The sequence below is a fragment of the Melanaphis sacchari genome, unplaced genomic scaffold (genome assembly GCF_002803265.2).
Source record: "Melanaphis sacchari strain LSU unplaced genomic scaffold, SCAv2.0 Contig209_pilon_pilon, whole genome shotgun sequence".
In the NCBI taxonomy this organism is placed as follows: Eukaryota; Metazoa; Arthropoda; class Insecta; order Hemiptera; family Aphididae; genus Melanaphis; species Melanaphis sacchari.
The window spans coordinates 26,868-50,988 of NW_020271041.1; the positions used below are offsets into that span (position 1 = coordinate 26,868).

Genomic DNA, 24,121 nt, shown 5'->3' on the forward strand with positions numbered 1-24,121 from the left:
AATAATAGGAAAAGAAATAAGCAGACTAAGTCGTCAAGTTTATCACAAACATAAATTTAAAATAAATAAATACATAAATCTACGACATATAAAAAACAAATAAATATCTAATGCTTACCTACCTTCTAAAATGGAATAAATCATAAAATAAATATTAACAATAGGAAATATGAAAAAATAATTAATAGACTAATAATTGGCTTTAACCTTTAACCATTTATAACTAACACATAGTCACTGGATGGCAAAAGCCAAAACGTAAACCACATATATCTAATAACTAGGTAACAGTGAAACCACATTTTATTAGAACTTTAAATTGTATAAGAATCCATGAAAAACAACAGGAAAAGAATAATTTAGGCGCCTAACCGCATAACCCCCTTAAAATTTAAAAATAAAACAGTTTTTATAAATCAAATTAAAATTTAAGAAAATAAAATAAAGGTATGTAATAAATATTAATTATATCTAATAATTAGTTGTTAAAGCTAAATACAATTAGATAAAAATTCAACCAATTATTTCCAACTATTAGCTAATGACACATGTCATATTAAAACTTATACTCCTACTCATATTTGTAACAATTCTTATTTATTACTCTTTACTAATCCTTTTTAATAAAAATGGTATGAATTCTTTAAAATCATTTATTTAATGATAAATACATTCAAAATAATTTTTAACTAATAATAACTATGAAAAATACTTGAATTAATGATTTATAACAATAATTTGATGCTCTTTTTTAAAATAATTCTATGAATGAATTTATATCAACTAGAAATAACTATGAAAAATATTTGAGATAGTGATGTATATCAATATTAACAGTATTAATAATAAATATCAGTCAGCATATATTGTTTTCCTTTTCGGCCTTCAAAAAAATACATAATCAAAAACATGATTCCAAGGATAATGTACAAACCACCAATGAACAAAAACTAAAACAAAATAATAATTACATACATACAATAATTATGTTACATTCATAAATTATAATATTATATTTTTTACTTACTCTTCCAGGAACAGTAATTTCTAAAAAATTAAATTGAACAAAGAAAAATGTCATAATAGCTGACATAACTAAAGCACCTAATAAATTAAACCCAATTATAAGGGAAAAACATTGACTTTTTAGATGATTTGCTAATTCAGATCTAAAAACAAAAAAAAATCATACAAATTAAACAAAAATAAATAAAATGCTACATTTTTATTAGGTAATTATGTAGTATTCTCATTCAAGACCTTTTTTGCTATCAACATTACCAAAATCATTTAATACATATTTTTAATATTTCATATTTGAACTTAAACTTTAAAACCAGCATACAATAATTTATTTGACTATAAAATATACTTTGCCTTGAATTACATTTATTTATATTATTTAAATAATTGGACAAATGATTAGATACTTTAGTGGCTTAGTATAATCTTTGTTATTCATCTCAAACTATGTGACATAATTAACCACAACAATACCATTTATTGAATTATTTTTAAAGTTATTAAATTCTATACTTACAAGGTTAATACTAAAATTGCTTCACTAACTAGACCATATAATATATATGACAAATATATTAATTGTATACGCTCATAAAAGTAACAAGATATCATGAAAACACCCATCAAAATAGAACAAAATGATGTAAATATATCACCATAATAATTCCAATCCAATTGCACTTTACCAATAAGATATGCACCCAAAGCTCCTAAGACATAAATATATTAATAAATAATAATAATTAAAACAATGTTCATTATACTATGTTTGTTTTATTTAAATTCAAATATGTATAACAGTTTAATCAAATATTGTTTTTTATATTATATACTGCAATTTTGAAACATTGTAACCTTATAGATATAATTTCAGTCATTTTTAGATTATTAATAAATTTTAAGACATCTTGCATACTTAAACTTTGCTGACTATTTTTTACACTGACATTGTATAAAATATATCTATAAAAAGTTGTTACTTATGAAATAATATTTTAATAAGTGATAAGGCAGTAGTTATTATTTCATAATAAAAATAATAATATCAATTTATCCATGTTACCATGTAAAAGGGTTCATGTATTATTATTATTTTATTTTTATTTTTTTAGTAAGTTATATTTTATAGTTAAATGACTTAATTTCTCTAATTTATCTCTTTCTCTATTTCTTCCTTCTTTAATATTGTAATATGTTACTTTTAAAGTTTTGACCATAGAAAAATTATAAGAATGCAAAAGAAAATAGTAACAGAAATTTCTATGAAGTATATATAAATTTTGTAAGTAGTACATTGGAAAAATTTAAGCCTTTTCTTAATTCTATATGAATTATTCTTATTTTAAATTCAAAAAGTTCTATGCCATCTTTATTATAAAGTTGCAGCTGAAGTAACAAAACAAAAAAAAACTAAAAATGATTATTTATAATATCTATAAAATTAATGTTTATGTCTTAAATAGTATTGTAAATAATTATTTAAAAGGTCAATTAATCAGATACATATTTTAAAATTAAAATAATTAATAATTAATCATTAAATTTGAAAATACTAACCACATAATGTGACCATTGACTCAGCAAATCCATTTGACAAGACATCATTATTACCATGTTTATAGACGACAAATGAGTACAGTACATTAATATTATTTAAAATCTATAAGAATCAAAAAATTAAAATATTATCTTGACCCCTACCAAAATGGGTTATAAACTTTGATGGTTTACTGTTTGTAAAAACAAATAATAAAGAAAATATTGTTATTCTGAAATTAAAATTAAAAAATAATTTTTTTTTTATCTATAAATTGATTAAAAATTCTTAATAATTTATATTTTATTTGACACCTCTACATATAATAATTATTATAATGTGAAACATACCTAGCGTAGGACATAATATGAAGCCATTTTATTTATTATAACTTAGTATGTTATTTACTACGATACAGAGAAATTTGTTGTCTAACCATAAATGTATCAATGATGTCGATAAAAGCATTGTGTCGTAGCTCATAGGTACTCATAAATTGATTGTCTATACAGTTGAGCACTGCAAAATTAGTTAATTTCATCATTATAATATGTAAATTTTTATTTACTTTGCATTTAATGTTAATACAACTCATTAATAGTTTACCTGGATATTTTAATTTAAAAATAATCTTTATTTTGAAATAATCATGTAATCATCATTCAATATTACATTATATTAAAATAAAACGATAGAATTAATTATTATAATATAAATTATTATTAATATTACTATATAACAACATACTTTTCATTTTTTTTTTTTTTTTGTAATGGAAGGGGTAAGCTAAATAACATTAGTCATTAATACATAATGTACTAGTACCTATAAATTAATCTTTCTAGACATAGGTCAAATTAATTTTTGGAATAGACGTGGTAATTACAAAAATATTTATAACACATAATATATCTTATTAATAAAATAAATTACTTATTAAGTTTTTGGTAGATATAAAGTTATTAAACATGCAAAACTTTTTATGAATTATTGTTACTTCATACGTCATAATCCTATTAAATTAAAAAAAAATGTTTAAACATTTTAATAAGTACCTGAACATATGCTGCCATACCAAAAATGTACCAAAGAGATTTTTTTAATATAATTGTTTTGGAGAATGAAGTCTTAAAATCTAACCAAATTTGTTTCAAAACAATTATTATCTTATATTCTTTATCTACCCTGGTATTACCTAGACATAAAAAAGTGTAAATATACAATTTTAACAAGACATAAATGTTTATTTACTGTATATAGTTTTACATCTTTTGTTTGAAAATTGTGGTTTTTTAATGTTTGTTTACTTACAATGTTTTATTTCATGTGAGTCGGATGTAATTTTTTCACTGTTTTTAAGAAGCGTAGTATTTTCATTTGGTGAATATGTTTCTAAAGAATTCCTACTATTCAAAGAAGGAAATAAAAAAGCCCATATTGTAGCCAAGAACATAGCTGAAAAAATATATTTTGGTTACTAAATGAACTTATAGGTATTGACATAATTACAAAATATCTGATAGTAGATAATTTAATGCTGAGCTTATAAAACTAAATAAAAATATTGTAATTTAATATTGTTATATACTTAAACGTTTGTCATACATTTTTATTTAAATTAAATAGTACAATTATAGCAAGAAAATTTAAAGATAAATACATTTAATTTTAAAACTAAGAATTAAATAAATTGATAATAATTTATAACTTAATAAGTTGTCTGAAATAGATTTTGAATGACTAAGAAAACAATTTGTTCACAGCAAAATTATGGTACCTACTACATAATATGTATTAAAAATGATACTGAATTTAATCATAAACAAATAAGTTATTAGAAAACCAATATTTAAAATTATTTGATTTATTTGTATCTTTGTATCGCCTATAGGTACTATATATCATTTAAAAATTTAATTGCTCTTGTATAGTTGTCAGAAAAATACAACTCTTAGTTATTATTATGTGAACATTTGATATATTATAGTAGAATTAAGTGTTTATTTTGATATTATTTAAATAATTGTCATTTAACAATAAGAAATAGAGTAGGATTTTACATGAAATTCAACATAACATATTAATAAATACTAACCAAATGCATTACAGTATGGAAGTGCTGTGTAGTTTCCTCCACTTAAGCTGACTATAATTTGCCCTGAGACATCACCAAAGAATTTTCCAAGCTCCAAACCAACAGCCGCAATGCTAGCAGACTTTTGAAAATGCTTTCTGTCATTGATAAAAGCAAATAAATAACATGAAGCAACAGTTGTGGTACAGTAAGCTGATCCGTAGAAGACCATTGACACCTATAATTTAAACACAAATACTCATAGGCATGCGCAGATTTTGGTCGCACAATATACATCTGATAAAAATATATGCTTGCTATATAAATACCCCTAAATCAGCAGTTACTAAACTATGTAGTGCACTTATGGCACTGTAACTCATAAAAATAAACTTTAATCAATTAAATCAGGACTTCAGACCTGATATCAAAAAATTTGATTAACAACAATTTATATGCTAAATTCTGGCTAAATTTGAAACACAATAGATGTAAGGTTTTGAGTGAAAAGGCAAAAATACACTATTACCTTTTGCTACACAAGATTTTCTGTTTATACTACAACTAAAATCAAATACCGCAACCGCCTCAACGCAGAATCTGATTTTTGACTCCAGTTGGCAAAAAAAATAATACCAGATATTACTAAACTTTGCCAAATACAAGCAGCCACACACATTGCATTACTCATTAGTAATGTTACTTTATTCACATTTAAAATACATTTTTTTCCAAGTATTAAAATGTATCAATCTCAAGTTTTCTAAATGCCTAGAATACTTATACCTAGTGTATTACATTCAGTAAAATTATAAAAAAATTATTACCTATCAATGAAAGTCTAAGTTAATTTTTTTTATGAGTATTCTTCATGGTACGTATTTACAGCAGGGCACCGTGGCAGAATTTAATCCAAAAAAGGACACCGCCGAGAAAAATGTTTGAAACTGTTGCTCTAAATAAATGCTTTGAAAAAGCATTGTCTTTAAAATATTTATGATTACCATTATTACTATTTCTAGGTAGGTACTGCTAATTAAAAAATATTGAGTTTTTCAACAATTTTTATGAAAAAAGTTTATTGAAAAGAATATTATTTCATGAGTCTTGTCATTTATCGATCATACCTACATATATATATTTTTATTCCTCTAAAAATGTTATTTTGGTACGATGGTTATTTGTCATTAATAAAAAGTATGTGCCCCCATCTTGTAGAGTTAACAAGTCCACGCCTATACAATTAGCCTACAATTAAGCCTATTATAGTATTAATTAATACTATAATAACATTGTTAACATTATTATGAAATAAATATGTTATTAATATTAGTACTAACTTTCAATTCTATTAAGCTTGATGAACTTGCCATGATAATATAAGCGATACATGAGCATAAAGTCAAGAATATGATCACCATCTTGTATAGAAGATAATCTGAGATGATTAACATTATCAATGTTGCTATAAGAGCAGAGTATGATCTTATAGATTCCATTGAGTTAGCTACCTGTAACATAATAAATTTAGATTATAATAACTCTCAACTACGAATTAGCGATACAGTTATGTCAATTGGGTACAAAAACAATTATGTAGGTCACTCAATAATAAATAATTCATAAGAATATGGAAAGAAAATCTACAAATATCAAAAATTACACAATTAACACAATTTTAATAATAAAACAGTTAGATTATATTATGTTGTCAATTGTTATATACTGCATTAAGTACCTATTTATTATTATTTCTGTAACATAATGTCTAGTTTTAGTTTTACACTTTCTAGTTACTATAACTATACACTATTTTAAAGTTTACATTATAATTAAGTTCATACAAAAATAAATAGTAATTATAACTTATCAAATAATATGACCATGTAATTGTTATTTAAACAAAAAATTATAAATACTTTTTTTATTGGTAGAAATATTTTAAAACAAAAATTTAGAAAAAAATACTATTTATACACATACCTCTGAAAGAGAAATTTTTCCATTTGGTCCACTGAGATAAGGTGTTAAATATGGTTCTAGTGGCCGTACTTGTATTAAAAACATAAAAACGGCAACCACATAGGTAATTTTTTTCCAATTTTCCATGACTGTAAAACATTATTAAAAGCCAATTATATTAATTAGTTATCACTTCATAAGCATTAACTACTCAAATGTTTATAAATAGATACCTAAAATCTAAATCTATGCTCAGGCACTAAGAGTATTAGTAAAGTAGGTATATTATATTTGTATGGTTAATGCATAATATATTAAATTAACATTGTTAAATTATGGCTAGGGAGATACTAAACTTTTGTAAGTTGTTTTTAATTCAATAGTTTTCCTGAAGTCTTATTATTTTAACTGTAAATAAACGTACAATTTTAAACTACTAAATTCATACCAAACCATTACCGACCACGAGTTTAATTAAGTAGGTTGTAGGTAGGTATTGACTAGGTAATTAATTATGATAAGAAAAAATATGTATAAGAGAAAGTGAGAAGTGATCCAATGCCCGGCACTCTTATAAAATAAACTAAATCATTCATACTCATCACGTTTTTAATCAACAAAAATAGATAAAATACATACCTACCCAATACCTATACCCACTACTAGAAAATTTAATTTTTTATCGTCTAATTGTGAGCCATATATTATTTATTTTGATTGACTATTAATATTATTTATTGACATTCTATTAAATTTATTAGGTAGGTAGGTATCTTAATACTACTAAATACTATCCAGTATCCATCTACGTGTAGGTGATTGGCGCTGCAGAAGGTAATACAATATTATTCGTTATTACATAAACATTATATAACAATATTGTTTGAGTTTCTGGGATCATGTTACACAGGTACGATGGTTTTGTATATTTTCACGAATCGTATTATACTAAAAAAAAGAAAAGAACACTACCCAGTGCACCTACGGTCACAAGTAGGTAATCTCATATTCTTATTTCTTAATTCTTATCCTCGTTTATTCTGGGCATAGATCATGTGCATCAGTAAGTATACGATGGGGCGGTATTATTGGTATGCAGATAGTATCTGTCAGATACACGATATGAGCGTGAATCGCGATAGGTATCATAGACGAAGATGAGAATAATACAAGATTACTTTGTGGGTTGTGGTGGGGGGGAGTGACACTGGTCAGTGTTTTTTTGAAAAGTGGCCCCTGCCCGTCACGAACCTAGCGGCCATTTCGCCTCAGTGGTTCATAACGTAATCAAACTAATTGCCACGTTTTTTTGAATTAAAAATGAATTCACTGAAAATACTTTGAATAATTTATAAATCAATCGTTTGTTTATTCAAATCAAATAAAAAACATTGAAAACTTAAAATTGTATTACGAGTGGTGCAGCCACGGATTATGTAGTATAGGTTGAGAGTCAAAGGCTAACTGGTAGGGAAGCAGCAACGGGTCGCGGTACACAGGGGGCAGGGGCCACTTTTCGTGTCGCGGACTATAGTTTGTAATTGCCAGTAATTGGATTTTCGGGACGTGTATTTCAATAATACCATTGATTATAGAATAGGCTGTTCTATAATCAATGATATTTGATAAGTGCCAGATAATTGTTTCGCTTTCTTTGATCGCAATATTAAAAAATGAACTCATGGTTCACGAGGAATAGGCGAATTATTCACCGAGACGCGAGAATTTATCGTGTTAATACTTTCGATAACGGTCCAATACGCGACCTACAAATATTACTCGACCTACCGATAAGATTGTGTTGATCTACATGTTTCTTTATCGCGGTTATTTTCGTTTAGTGCTTATTATTAGAACGGAGATTTTTTATCGTAGAAAAACGGGACCGAGAAACTCTTTTACAAATGATTGAAAATGAAATAAAAACGGGAACGACAATTTATAGTGACCAATGAAGAGAGTACTCGACATTAAATCAACATGGATATAATATTCATCAAACAGTTAATCATTCAGAATTTTTTATTGACCCGGAAACAGGAGCCCACACTCGATAAATTGAAGGCCTATGGAGAATATTATAAAATCCAAATATAATATTAAAAAGAATGGGGCGTCTCCTTTACTAGACAGAAAATTCCAAGAAGAGTGGTGAGGATCGTGTCAAAATCCAAAAACCATTTTTGATAACTTTTTGACCGATATGAAAAATACGTTTTATAACAATATAAACTGAAATAATACAGTTATAGACGACACTGAGAAATGGAATAGAAAAACGGTTATTTAAAATTATTTATATTTTACATTTATGACGTAGTCGAGTATTGGACTTTAAATCAGTGTGTAGATCGCATATTAGACCGTTACTATACTTTTTTCCTTGTGATTACGTCTAAGACATGTAATAACATGTGATATGCCAACACATATTAAATTAAATAATTTAAAAAATATGTATAAGTAGTATAACATGATTTGTTTTGAAGAATTTATGTACGTCCGAATTGTACAATTACGTATTCGATTAAATTCAGAATTATATTTCAATAAATATAAATGTCACAATATTAGTTTACTACGTTTTAATACGATGTAAAATTTGTGATTAATAATTTTATGATTGTTATTCTTAATTTAATATGTACATTGTACTTCAAAAATTATTTTAACTTACACAAGTGAAACGCTACTAAATCATATGAAAAGTATACAACATATGACATAGTACATAACTACTGAAATGTATAATTATTCATCATTTTATTTAACAATTATACCTATAATATTTTAATTATTTTAAAATTAGCATACTCAATATTTAGAGATATACCTACTTTTTGAATTATTACCTATGTACAATCTTTTTTTTAGAACTTATATTTATATAATATTATATTAATTAATTAAGACCATAAGCAATAACTAATAATAATTTGATAATCTCAAATTATTTAAAATCATCATAAACATAATGTTTAATGTTTGTTGTTTATAGAATCTACTGTGACTAGTGACTATTAATGTTAGAAAATTTGTTTTTTTTAGGTAGTAACTTAATTCTCAAGTAAAGTTTGTTATTGTAACATTTCATTAAACAGCATAATATAATTTATCAAACATTGAATTAAAATAATGGATATTACATGCATTTATAGGGACACTATTAAAATAATAAATTCATAACCAACCAATATAATAAACCAAATTTAATAAAAATTTAAGATTGTTACAAAATATTATGTACACAAAATTAAAATAAATACACATAAGTATATTAAAAAAACAAATTAATCTTGAAATCAATATTTATAAATTACTGAACAAGTGAAGTTTAAAAATCCATACTAACACCAGCAGGTCTTAAACAATGTTCAAATCCCATTTTCATAACAAACTGCCACATGGTGTTTGAATGGAAGTTTTCTAATTCATCTGCAAATAACAACCAGTCTAAGGATGGTAAGAGATCTAACAGGCCTTTGTTATACATGAGTGTTAATGTCTTGAAGAATAAAAGATTTTCTATAAGTTGAATAGGATTATCAACCACTTCGTCATGCAGTGGATATTTTAATGTCTCTCTTAGTATTGTTTCACACCATAAATAGCGACTGAGTTTATCACGTTCTTCTTTATTTTGAACAAATTGTAACACGGACAGAGCTCGTAAACATTGGTTTTCATCCAAGGTAATATTGTTTTTGTGTAAATATAGATTGAAAATTTCTTCAGGAGATAAAACGCGCATATTATTCAAATTTAAATTCAATAACTCCAGAACACACTCAGGAATATTAATTTGATGTTCAATAACTTCCAAATTCCTATCTATTACATCTAATTCTGGGTTTTTAGCTAATGGCCCATTTTTTGCCAAAATTGCCATTTTATATAAATTCAATTGATATTGTTTTCTAAGCACATTTGTTTCCTCCTTGGACCAGCACTGTTTTAAGGATTCACACGTTAGGTTTATATTTTCAGAAAGACTTCCAGCTATCCAACCATACTTTGGATATGCTTCTAATGCTAATGCTATATCATGTTCATATTTAGGTTTCCGACAAAAATTACGTAACATTTCCACAATTTTACCTTGTTCTAAGTACCAAGAAAACACTGTTTGACGAAAATTTTGTTCATAAAGTTTGTCCATAAAACTATACAATAAATCAATATTGTTAGTTTCAGAACAAACCTCTACTATAACTCTATGATCTGTATATTTTTCAGCCAATTCAATTACTTTGTGGTGTTCTTTATACTCCATAAGTTTTTTAAGTAGTTTATACCTAAGTTGTATATAGTTGCCGTCCATTTCAGAAAATACATCAATAGAGCTGGATAGTAAGGCATCTACTAAAAATGCAACTTGATCAGAAATTTCTGAACGAACTTCCTTGGTAATATTTGCCTTTTTAGCGAATTCAAGACTAATATTTATTTGTTTTATAAGCTCAGAACATATGCCTTCACTTTTTTCACATAAAATCCAAGATATTTTTGATTGTTTTTGTTTGTCAATCGGGAAAAATTCAATGTTCTGTCTTCTGTAATCTAATACAGCACAAAGCACTTTCACTAATATTCTATTAACATTGCATAAAATTAAACATATATCCACAGCACTACGATTTGTAAAAGAAATTTCTTCACTATACATGCATAGTCTCTGCAAAAGAACATGTGACATACTGACTTGCTTATAAAACTTATCAATGTGTGTAAGGCCTGGTGGTGAAGAATAACTATCACAGTTGCTTTCGACTGCTTCTTTTATTAACTTATCTAATAGTTCACTATGTTCAGCTTCAATTTTTCGAAACGTTAATGTAGCTTGTAATTTTTCACTCAAATCTTTTAAAGCACATCCTGTATAGACTTGAGTCTCATACTTATTAATTTGCCTCATACGATCCCATAATCCAAGCTCTTGTAAAAATTTAAGATACCAATGTATTGCTTGCTGTTTTTCTTCTAGATGACTTAATATTACCATTGACGATGATCTGATAGTAGGTTCACCATGAACACCTAACCAACGTGGATCATTAATGGGTATATCATTAACAAGATCTTCTCCAACTTTAAATACAGTTTTATCAAGGTTAGATTCATCAGCTGAATTTAATTCTTCTGGACATGCTTGTTTCACTAGTGCTCTACAATTGTCAATTTTACGGCTAACAAACTGTAGAAAAGCCGACTTTAATCTAGTTTCGTTGCTACCACTTTCTACTTCAGCAGTTATAGCAACAGATTGATTTAAATCTGGAGATTGAAGAACACTTCTTGATTCATTGAAATCATACTCTACATTAGTTATTTTAGTGACTACAGTTAAACAATGAGATTGAGTGAAAAACATACCATAATTGTTTACTACTGAACCTCCACCAAATTTTAAATCACAATCAACACCAATGACATCAGTTTGAAATGGTTCAAAAGTAACAACAAGGATGTAATGTTTAGATAAAATAAATGCCTGTTGTTCAGTAATTAGCAGTTGAGGTGTAGATTCATTTAAGTACGAATTTTCAATATTATTAAGAACATGTAATGAAGTAATAGGACACTTACTATCTTGAATTTGTATAGTTGCTAATATATAGTAATTGTAAGCTTGGTTTGGTTTGGTGTGTATGAGAACAATTACCTCTTCACTACGATTATTAGTTGGTTTTATGTCAATAATTTCCATATCCATATCACCAGTACTGACACTATTAAACATCATAATTGAAAATTTCTCTTGTAAAGAATTCGCTAAGTTTACTTCAAATAATTGTTTTTCATTATTTGGTTTTGAAACATTCCACTTGGTTAAAGTTGTACCATTAGTTGTTACTACATAAATGCGTTCAGTATAGTCAGAAGAACTTTTTAATACACAGCCACAAATGGTTTTAGGATCAGACTGCTGACCAGTTGAACCAAAAACAAGAGATGATAAGTTCATAGATATATTGCCTAACCAACCAGTAGACTCTGTCAATATTTTACTACTTATTTGAGGACGAACAGAATCCATGTTGATTGTTACCATGACCAAATCAGCAGTTGTTGTCAACAAAATATATCTTGAACTGTCAACTTGATGTAGTAATTCACATTCCTTTCCCATCAAATCAGTATTGTATTCAAAATATTCTACTTCGTCATATACATCTCTCCAAAAACGTATCAACCCTTCAGGAGACACGGCTATACAACAAGCATGAGAAGAAGACTTTTTTAATTCAGGTTCAAAAACCCAAATCAGGGCAGCTTGATGAGCAACTTCGCTTGCTGGTAATCCAAGTTCAAAACAAGGATTTGTTTTATTTTCTTTATTGTTTTCTGCATTCCATACAAGAAGTTTGCGACCATAAACAAACCATGCCCATAGACTATCGGATAAACGAGCCGACCATATTAATTTACTCTTATTAGATATACTTAATCCTTCAAGAACAGGATTAGGGGTATATAGACCATATGATTCTAACTGATATCTGTCTGATTTGCTAACAAAACGACCATCAAAATGAAGTGTATGTTTTTTGGTAGACAAACTTTTATTTAAATTTATTGGAGGTCCTCTAGAATGAAGTTCTCTTCTTAAATCAAATGAAGCCATTATAAGATGCCTAAAAAAAAAAAAAACTAAAATTAATATAAAAAAGTTGTAATTTAAATGGTCATACAAATGAATTAAGTATCTTATATATTTCTTAACTTTGATAAAATATACTCATATTATAACCATATATATTATATTATTTTGTAATTTAATAATAGGCAACTCTTACATATTTAAATTTGAAACATACTTATTTTTTTTTATATAATATGAATAAATAAACAAAAACTTTTACAAATGAACATGTGATCATACTTTTTAAGGTTTATGAGTATTTATTTTAAATGGACAAAAGATTTAAAATTAATATGAAAACTAAACTTACCTTGTTTAAAAATAGATTAAATTATAAAATTATATTCGTAAATTTATAATTCCAGAAATAATTCATCCACAAAATTCTGAAACAAATTATGCAAAAATGAAAAGAAAAAATAAAGGAAAAAAATATTTTCTAAATTAACCTTAAATAAGTACCCAACAAGAAATATTTTTATCTTCTCATATAATTTTCATGAAAGTTATGAAATCATTTTTGATTTTAATAGTATTAATAACTATTGTATAAATATATAAACATTTCAATATGATAATTATTAATTAAATGCATTTATACTAAACAATAAACATCAAGCTACATTGTTTCAATAAGTAGCTAATTTAATGTATAACTGTATGGTTATGTTATAGGTAGTCAATTAAGATTTAGTTTTTAGTTTATCTTTAATAAAACCATCAATGTGCTAAGGTTTCTTGGCTCAGTGGCATGCTCAGCATTTTTTTGAAAAAAGAAATAAACAATATTTTATTTTATTAATGTTAATAAATAAATAAATAAAAATAATATACTTTTTATAATGTATATTTAGTTACTTTAGGAGTAATTAAGACTATAAAAGAAGTTAACTTTTAAACTAATGACTAGATATCATCTTTTTTATTATTTGTACAAAAGTAATTACTATTTAAGGAATTCAATTAATTTTAAATAATTTTTTAATTAATGTAAAAATGAATACAAAGAAAAAAATAAACGTTACAAAATAATAAAAATAAATTATGTCATAAATATAAGTAAATTTAAAATTTATAAAAAAGGTCTTTAGGTATGTTCATTCATCTTTTTTTGATCAAGAAAAGTAAAGAAAAATCCCGCTCGATTACGACCACTGAGGATTATCATAACTTATAACTCATAATCAATTATTAATAACTAAAATTTCTATCAATGATATAATTTTTATTTATATGATTAACAACATGAAAATTTTAATATTACCCAAATAATCAAACAAAAATTAAAATTAAAAATAATCACAATAAAGGGTATACAACTTTGTCAACTACAATTTATCTTGGAATCATATAAAAGAAATTTTATACTGAATTTAATAATTCATAAACACTAACAATTATATATATTATTCTAATTTTTTAAAAAATCCGTCTAAACTAAATTAACAGTATTAATTTATCCAGAGTAAATAGAACACTTTAAAAAATATGTATTTAAAAAGTAAATAAATTCTATAAATTAAAATTGCCTATCACATCAACAAATTAGCTAATAAAAACAAACCATTTATTAAAACAAAAAAATTGAGAAAAAACTTTGGAAATCAAATCGACTAAATACTTTACTTTTTTTAATGTATTTACTATTTAATCATTATTAACATAGGTACCTTTAAAAAATTATATTACATTATGTAATATAAAAGTGTATTGTTCGTCCACTGCAGTTTTCACTCAAATGATTGCAGATATTTAAAATAAAACCGTAAGTTCTCTTGAGTATACAATTATCTAACCTATATAAAAGGTAATTAGTATTTAGAATAAAGCAATAAATAAAATTAATATTGATCTTGTTATAAAATAATTACCGGTAAAAAACTCGTCTGTTTATTTGTTTGAAAAAGTTACAACAGTTATAGGTATTAGGTAGCATTCGTAAACACGATTTTTGCGGTTATGGCGTTGAACGTTGATAAGTAAAACATGATTAGATAATACAAAACTGGTATAAATGGTATATCGAACAGCCATTAAAAAAAGAAAAAAAAACGGTTATACCAATTCATGGAATAAAAATATTATATGCGTTCGACTTGAAAGTTGCTATAAACGTAAAACAAATCGCATTACCACTGATTTTAATTATTATATATTTTATTTTAATTTGTATTTTCGTTATAATACTGTAATGTATTATTAATTATTACAAAATTAATTTCCTAGTATCAACCTCCCCCGAAGAAAAATATGAAAGGTTCAAAAATCATAAATGATTTTCTACTTAGATACAAAGAAATGTTAAACTAAAATTTAAACCTAATATTTAATCTTATTGTGCATTAAGATTGATTAGATTTGAAAATATTTATTTTTTCTTAAAACGTCGTCTAGTAGGTAATACGAAAAATATTAATAAATAACAGAAAGGTGATAATTGTTTTCATTTTTAAAAAATATCATGAAATTAAGTAAATAGAAATTACTAAGAAAAAAAATTTCATTTTAGTACTTATAATGCGATTTATTACAATAATTAAACACTTTTACATCGATTCTATAATTTAGAACGCTGCTTTGGTGTTAAGGCTAACTCAATATTTTACTCAACACTAACGTAAGTATTCAAAATTATCAGAACAGTAAAAGAAAACACATTTTTTTTAGTCCTATTTAAACAAGACGATTCAACTCTACGACATAGGTATCTACAATACAATGCCCATATTAAATTTTCTGCAGTTATTCGTGAAATGAATGACAGTATATTTAGCAATTATGGTTTACGGATAGATATATATGTGGCTTCCACACGTTCATTTCCTAAAATAAATATTTAATGTACTTAAAATATTTAAATACACACCATGTTAAATGTTGCGTACATTAAGCTGTATATTCAAACTTTGAGCACATTCATTTTACCTGATGATATTATGTATTATATTATTCAGTACTCATATAGGTAGTAACGTACACAATAACAAATGATTTTAAATATGTTATTTTTCTATCCCGTTTGGTCAATTTGTATTTATTCTTTTTTAAACAGATCTATAAATGTATAAAATATACGTTTATTTTATTTTTTCTAAGGTTATTTTTTTGATATTACCAAGACAATATAAATTTTTAGTTTTCTAAGTTTTTACTTAGCAAGACAGAAGATTTGAAAATAAATAAATATTCTATCAGTTTCATGTTGGTGCAGTGGTGCATCATAACTTGTTATAATTTAAAAACATTATTCAACGGAACTTAAAAACTTAAAATTTTTACAAGCATTACCCATATATTTATATTATTATGAGTTTTAGTAGGTATATGTAATGACATATTATTTGATTTCTTTTGAGATATCATTATTTGTTTCTATTATTTCACAAAGATATTATTAAATTCCAAATCATAAGAGATGAAATAATATGCTATAAGAATATTATATTATTTTAATAACTAAATAGGTAAATACAATATTTTCGTAAAAGATGATATCAATTTACCGTAATCTTAAAAGTAAAATAAATTTTTTAGTTTTTATAATAGGCAACAGCTACATAAAAAAAAAAAAAAAAAAAAATGCAGTATAGTCAGTATACTCGGCGATAGGCTGATGCCTGATACACCGTTTTGCTCAGAATCGTTTTTTCAGTTTTTTGTATTTATTGATATATAATTGAATTCAAATTTAACATATCCATAACAGCGACCAACTCGACGTTTAATGTTCAGCACTTCAGCAGAGTGTTACCAACAATACCAACTTGCCTGCCTTTTTATATTGAAATTGAATGATTTGTTCATGGACAAATTTCATTAATTTAATAAGCTTTAAATTACTGCTATACAAAATCATAAGCTTTTACTGGCGGACAACATGCTGAAGCTAAACTCAAAGCCGTCTAATCTACTTTTTTTGTACTTCTACTGTGTCCACGGGGGGCGCTGTAACTTCATATTTTTCATACTTACCGAGATAAGGATATCCGCAAATAATTTGTGAAATCAGCTGTTTTAAGATGAACAATATGTGAAATGTGATAACGAGAAAGTGTATCAATTTCTAAATAAATTCAAGAATTACCTCCTCCGATGATCATTATCATTGATCTGTAAATGACGTATGTATATTATTGTTATAAGCTCGTTGGTTTGTGTACAAAATCCTCATTATTTTAAACAATAATTTATTATAACATTATTATGCTGTACATACGGCGACAGATGACCGACGAAATAGGAAACGATGAGATATTGTCGATTGTCATCAAATAATCATCGGTTTTGAATTATTCACATTTTTTTTTCACCGACGAATTACCAGCTCACTAAAAGCATTATCCGATTTCGCTTATTAGGTCAAAGGAGACAACAACACACGACATGGATGTGGATCAAAATGTGAAAAACGAATCTGGTAAACTTTATTCTAAAATTAATAAATAAACAACGCACGTCAAAACAACATTTTTTAAATCATCACTCTAAACAACTGTAATATTTTGATTGTATTTTTAAGTGTTCTATTAACAGTCTTATTCATCTGAAACACAAACAAATACAATATTAATGGTTATTAAATTATGAAAGTTTTATGATTTAATTTCAGTGTCAACAGTGGACGACACAACAACAATAACACAGTTAAAGATGGAAAATGACCAAACAATGTCTACCACAAAAGCAGTGATTATATTAGTGGTCATATTCTTAGCATCTTTACTTATTTTAGCATATTTATATTACAATTTTCCCCATTTGACTGAGTATGTAGTAAAAAATTAATTTTATACTAAAGATATACTAAACAGCGAGTAATGTTAATTATATTAATTATTGTTTAAAGGGAGGAAAAAAAATATATCAAAATTCCACGGAATACCACAGACATGCAAAACTTGGGTAGAGTCTTGGAAGATTACAAGGATACATACTACACTCAAGTGTTTATGTCAATTTTCTTCTGTTACATATTGTATCCTTTGAATACATTGAAAATCAATAATTTAACAAATTGTCATTTAATTATCATTAATTTACCTTAAATATTAATTAAATATCAGTTTGCAAACATTTGCAATACCTGGTTCAATTTCATTGTCAATATTATGTGGATTTTTATACCCGTTTGTATTAGCATTAGCAATCATATGTTTTTGTTCAGCAATGGGGGCATGTTTTTGTTACTTACTGTCAATGACAATCGGAAGGAGATTAGCATATAAATATTTCCCAGATAGAATCAAGTCATATGCAAAATTGGTTGGTGATTATTGAATATAATGTGTGTCAATGCAATCAGTAATAATTACTTTTTTTTTCAGGTTAAAAAACACAACGACAATATGTTCTGTTATATAATGTTTTTGCGAATAACCCCATTTTTACCTAATTGGTTTATAAATGTATGCGCACCACTAGTTGATGTTCCGTTAATACCATTTTGGTTAGGAACTTTTTTTGGTAAATATTAAAAAAAAATAAATAAACCTTAAACCATAGTTTAAAAATATGTTTGAGTTATTAATATTTTTGAAATATTTAAGGGTTTATGGAGTTTTAAAATTGTATACTATACTTAATATTTTTGAGATAAAATCAACATTGGATTTTGAATTTTAAATAATAGTAACCTATATTTTCAGTTTAATTATTTAAATATTTTTATTGAAAGAAAAATCTCTATTGAATATTTGCACTATAATTATTTTTTTTTTAAAGCAGATAATTTAGAAAATGTATACTGTATTTTCATCTTTTGTAATCTACATAAATAGTAATAATCTATTTCAATCTGAAATTAAAAATGTAAATTTTAAATTTTAGATAAAAAAAAATTACTTTATTATTTTTTTATAAAATATGAGAAAACAAAAACAAAAAATTTGAGATCAAATATCTTAGTTTTTTGGACATCTTGTAAAAATATTGAATAACTTAATTGATAAATATTTGTGATTAAATTGATAAACAAACTGCATGATAAAAAATAAATTTAATGACTACATTTTCATGGTTCTATTATTTTAATTCCAGGGAGTAGCAGTACCATCTGTGTTGGTTGTACAAGCTGGACAAACTTTACATCAGGTGGCATCAGAATCTACCTGGTCATGGTCTTCCGTCCTACTCTTGGCAACATTTGCTGCCCTGTCATTACTACCAGTACTATTTAAGGCAAAATTAAGAGACAAATTTGACTGAAAAAAAGTTGACTGCCATATTGAAGGACATTCCATTAGTGTAGTCTAGATTCCCTACTTGTTTATGCCTCTTCCTTATGTCACAATGTCTCATAAATTATAACATAATATATAAACATCGCAAAATAATTTATAACAAATTAAAATAGTTTTGTTACCTTTGAATTCCAGAAAACTTTTCATATATTTTTAAAAGCCATAATGGTGTCTGAGGTCGTAATGATTGAAGTGAAATTTCAAAATGATGCATTTCTACTTGTTCTGCCTTTATATTGTCTTCCAAAGCTTTCAATGAAGCTTCATGACATATTGAAATTACCTTTTAAAAATATAATTAATACTTACAATGTATGTTATGCAATAAATAAATAACTTTTATACTTACTTCTGCACCAGAATAGTTTTCAGTAAGTTCAACTAATTTATTGATATCAACATCAGATGATATTGGCATTTTTGAAAGTTTTAGTTTTAATATCTCCAAACGTGTAGTTTTATCTGGTAATGGAACATATACTTTACGATCTAATCGTCCTGGTCTCAAGAGAGCCTAAGAAAAATGATGTTATTTAAAAATAAAATTCTAAATAAAATTTGAAAATTTTTATTACCGAATCAATAAGATCTGGCCTATTGGTTGCAGCTAAAATAGTGACATTCCCTAATGGTTGAACACCATCTAACTCTGTTAACAATTGAGCTAAGACTCTAGAGTGAACCCCACTTGATCCACTGTCTCCCATACCTCTTTCACCAGCTAAACCATCCAACTCGTCAAAAAATACAACGCAAGGAGCTACACTTCTAGCTCGCATAAATGTTTCTCGGACAGCACGTTCAGATTCTCCAACATATTTATTGAAGAGTTCAGGTCCTTTTACTGATATAAAATTGAAGTGACTCTCTGTTGCTACAGCTTTAGCAATCATCGTCTTAGAACAACCTGGAGGCCCATATAATAGGACACCCCGCGGGGGAGTGATACCCATACGTTTAAAAGCTTCTGGATGTTTAAGAGGCCATTCAACAACTTGTTTTAGTTTTAATTTTATGTCATCTTGACCACCTATATCTGTCCATTTGACCTAAATATATATATAATAAATCAAAATATTTATAAAATAATGATAATAAAATTTTGGGTAAAAACTTACATTAGGTACTTGAACCATTACTTCCTTAATGGCTGACGGTTTAACTTGGGTTATAGCAGTACACATATGTTTATAAGTGACATTTTCATTATTAATTGCTGCTTCAGTTAATGCGCGGTTAACTACAGCTAACAAATCAGCTCCCACAAATCCTTGAGCTCGATATGCTATGGAAGTTATTTCTTCTTCGCTTATTTCTTGTTGAATATGATTCAATTGTTTTGTCAAAATATCTTTACGTTGCAATTCATTTGGTACTGGTAATTCAATCTCGTAATCAAACCTAAATTTATAAAAATGATAACTATATGTATAAAAAAATTTGAGTTAATAACAAATTAAATCAATATACCTTCCTGGTCTCCGTAAATTGCTATCAACAGAACTTAAGTTGCAAGTAGTACCAATGATAGCAACTCCATTATGTTTGGTTGATTTTAACAAATCAAACATTGTTTGAAGTGTATTCATAATCCTTCTTTCAAGGTCTGAAGATTCATTTGATTTGCTTAATGTTTCTAACTTATCAATTAGGATGACACTAGGAGAATTAATAATAGCATCTTCAAAAAATAGTTTTAACTTTGCTTCCGACTGTCCATAAATCTTGCTTAGAATTTCCCAACCTTTTATTTCAACCACATGTCTTTTCAATGAATAAGTTATAGTTTTTGCTAATAATGTTTTTCCAGTTCCAGAAATACCATGTAAAAGAAAACCGCAAACATCTAAAAAAAATCTACTTAATAAATATTTAGTACATTGGTTTTACTATACAACTTAACATTAGCTTACTTTGATATTTTAATTTCTGTATTACATTCATTACTTTTTCATAGATATTAAACAATCCACCAACATTTGATATTGGGTAAGTTATAATATCTTTGTTGTGATGATTTATTATATTCCATGTAGTAGAACTTGAAATATGATAAAATCGTTCATTGTTTAAATTCATAGTTTGCATTTGTTCGTTTAATTCAACATTAGGAAAAGTAAAAATTTTTGATACTTCTAAAACTAGACTACGTCCATAAAAGTCAAAACATAAGAAATCTGAAGGTTTGATGATACGCCCTTCATATTTATTAGAAATGTGAGTTAATAGGTGTCGTATGAATTCTCCATCTGGTAATTGATCGTTGTTAGATAAGCAGATTTCAATTTTTTGAGCTTCAGAAGGTGGAATTTTAAATCGCTCTATAGAAACATGTTCTAACAGATCTAATTCGTTTGTCAATACTAAAATAACAAAAAAATATAAATGTAAGTGATAAAATAAACAGTAAATAACTTAATCATCAAGTTACGGTATAATAGGCACAATTAGTTTGGAGGTAGAGGAAACTTAGCACCCCTTTCCAAAAAAAAAAAAAAAATATGATGATGAAAAATTATAAGTATTTGTTAAAAGAAAAAAATGAAACTTTTTAATTTTTTTTTTCAAATAAAGTCTCAAATTGACTAACTATAATATTTTAGTTATTTTAATCATTTATACAATTTAATGATATAAAAAATAGCACATATTTATCATAACCTACTAAAAGCCACTATGAACTATTGAACATACCCAACAATCTATTTATGTTTCAAAATATTTTTAAAGAAGAACATGAATATGCTACAGTACCATACTGGTTCCTATTAATTGATATTGTCTATTAGTTATTGTTTACTTGTTATTAAATATTCTGTATGGTAAAAATGTCTAAGTTCATAGTTGTTAGACATTGAGCAATAGACAATCATGATTATAAACCATGTTAATTGTATTTAAAATATAGCTTTTACAACTTATTTATTATTTTAAATATAACTATCAACTGTGACTAATAAGAAATATTTAAGTATTTTTAAATTTATAAATGTAAAAACATCAATGATAATGAAAAAAAAAAAATTAAAACTATGTGGTGACCACAACCGACACTAGCATTAAAACTAATACTAATTTTGTTTCAAAACTCATTAATTATATATTTGTAATCTGTTTCAAAGATGTAATCCATATATTAGTAGATTGTTTAAAATCACTGACACTTATGGTCAAAAATTGCCTAGTATTAAAGAAAGTCTAGATATTAAACAAGTCGTTACTAAAAATGCGCATCCGATATAAAACATAATTGCAACAAGTAGTTTTCACAAATCTTATTAGTTTAGCAACTTGTGAAAGGTTGTTATTTCTATGCGACAAATAAAAATTGGCCAAGAACAATAATTATACAAAAACAATTTACGATTTTACAAGAGTTGTAGTGTAATAGCACATTATAATTTTATTACTGAGGAGTGCGGAGTGAATGAACCAACATCAAAACAAATTTGATCTCCCCGAAAAAATGACACCCTAGTTTTGCCCATGGATTAGATATAATAATCACTCAACCTTCTTTGGAGAAATATACACTTGACAGTGGCAAATCGTCTGAAGGCCAGATGTGTTTGACGAAAGTCTTGTTGCCACACTTCACAATGACCGGTTCACCGAGCATAAAGCCACACAACTGAATCGCAGCAATCGGCACGACCACATTGTCATTTCCCACCATGTATTCGTCATCTGTAAACGTTGTTGCGCGTTGAACACAGTATTAACTTAAATTTAATATCGTATTGTGTAGTGTTGTCGACAAACAGCACACAACATACCGTGCTGCGTACGATAAAATACACAAACGTCTCGTACCTTTCGTGTACAGCTTGGCGTACGAGTAAAGGCAATGGTCGTTGACGAATGCCTGGGTCCAATTTGACGTGCTCGGCGGGCAATGGTCGGTGAAATGGGTTTCCAAATCCGTGAAGTACAACGTCGACATGCAAGTGTCGCACGTGCGATACTTAAAAGCGGGTCCGGCAGAACGCCTAGGTTTCGTCATTTCGAACTGTCTGCGATTTGAGGCAGACGGCTGCGGCGAGGAGAAAACAATCGAACCGCCGAACGAGAGGCCGATGTCGGTGGTCGTGTTTTGATTTTTGAATTCGAATTTCGTGTTAAACAATATACTATCCCGTCCGTTTATCACCCGAACCTCGAAAACTGATCAAAACTCACGAGTGTCGCGCAGTGTGGCCCCCGGCCTGGTTGCATATTTTTGCAGCCTTAAAAACGGTTACACCTAAAACTCCAAAATTAGAATTATTTCATTGCAACAATAATAATATTATCAATAGACAATAATATCTATTGACTATTTCTAGAAATTAGCAAACGATGAAGACAAATTTCCCGAAAGCTGGTAGTTAAAATAGTTATTCCTCAAAATAATTACAATCGATAAGGATTATCTGACAAATACAATTATACAAAATACGATCAGATACTGGGAGAAATTCTTAGAAAATACATTATGGAACTTCCAATTTCATTTATTACAATAATATTATTATTTTAATATAATTGCTATTTACTAGAAGTGTTCAAAAATCATAGGTTTTAAGATTTATACTGTTATAGCCGTTGATCGTTGTTGTTACAACAGTACTGGTGAATAATATACATTTTTCATACTTGCATTT

At 26.7% G+C, this 24,121-nt stretch overlaps 4 protein-coding genes across 8 annotated transcripts; 1 reads left to right on the top strand and 3 right to left on the bottom strand.

Moving 5' to 3' along the window:
* Nucleotides 1-724: 724 nt before the first annotated feature.
* Nucleotides 725-17,294, bottom strand: LOC112593495 (thiamine transporter 1-like). Of its 4 annotated transcripts, none has more exons than XM_025337891.1 (10): nt 17,212-17,294; nt 6,618-6,745; nt 5,975-6,145; nt 4,656-4,872; nt 3,872-4,015; nt 3,616-3,755; nt 2,581-2,683; nt 1,541-1,733; nt 1,028-1,169; nt 725-950 (listed from the first exon to the last, which is right to left on the bottom strand). In XM_025337891.1, exons 2-10 carry the CDS (start codon nt 6,741-6,743, stop codon nt 840-842), a joined length of 1,347 nt encoding a protein of 448 aa, XP_025193676.1. In that variant the 5' UTR covers nt 6,744-6,745; nt 17,212-17,294; the 3' UTR covers nt 725-839. The 4 variants fall into 4 exon arrangements, with proteins under 4 accessions (XP_025193676.1, XP_025193674.1, XP_025193675.1 ...); XM_025337889.1 differs by lacking the exon at nt 17,212-17,294 and adding an exon at nt 7,236-7,540; XM_025337890.1 differs by lacking the exon at nt 17,212-17,294 and adding an exon at nt 7,045-7,198.
* Nucleotides 9,844-15,237, bottom strand: LOC112593493 (nuclear pore complex protein Nup133). 2 transcript variants are annotated; one of them, XM_025337885.1, is made up of 4 exons: nt 15,111-15,237; nt 14,910-15,035; nt 13,550-13,625; nt 9,844-13,231 (listed from the first exon to the last, which is right to left on the bottom strand). In XM_025337885.1, exon 4 carries the CDS (start codon nt 13,219-13,221, stop codon nt 9,931-9,933), a length of 3,291 nt encoding a protein of 1,096 aa, XP_025193670.1. In that variant the 5' UTR covers nt 13,222-13,231; nt 13,550-13,625; nt 14,910-15,035; nt 15,111-15,237; the 3' UTR covers nt 9,844-9,930. The 2 variants fall into 2 exon arrangements, with proteins under 2 accessions (XP_025193670.1, XP_025193671.1); XM_025337886.1 differs by lacking the exon at nt 13,550-13,625.
* A 70-nt stretch (nt 17,295-17,364) lies between the features above and the next one.
* Nucleotides 17,365-19,588, top strand: LOC112593497 (transmembrane protein 41B-like). The gene is made up of 6 exons (XM_025337892.1): nt 17,365-17,656; nt 17,849-18,005; nt 18,086-18,214; nt 18,303-18,501; nt 18,564-18,702; nt 19,277-19,588. Exons 1-6 carry the CDS (start codon nt 17,623-17,625, stop codon nt 19,441-19,443), a joined length of 825 nt encoding a protein of 274 aa, XP_025193677.1. The 5' UTR covers nt 17,365-17,622; the 3' UTR covers nt 19,444-19,588.
* Nucleotides 17,640-23,695, bottom strand: LOC112593494 (spermatogenesis-associated protein 5). The gene is made up of 9 exons (XM_025337887.1): nt 23,292-23,695; nt 22,992-23,165; nt 21,392-21,841; nt 20,949-21,324; nt 20,597-20,879; nt 20,054-20,527; nt 19,828-19,992; nt 19,601-19,761; nt 17,640-17,782 (listed from the first exon to the last, which is right to left on the bottom strand). The coding sequence occupies exons 1-9, from the start codon at nt 23,479-23,481 to the stop codon at nt 17,779-17,781; spliced, it is 2,277 nt and encodes a 758-aa protein (XP_025193672.1). The 5' UTR covers nt 23,482-23,695; the 3' UTR covers nt 17,640-17,778.
* Between the last annotated feature and the right edge of the window lie 426 nt (nt 23,696-24,121).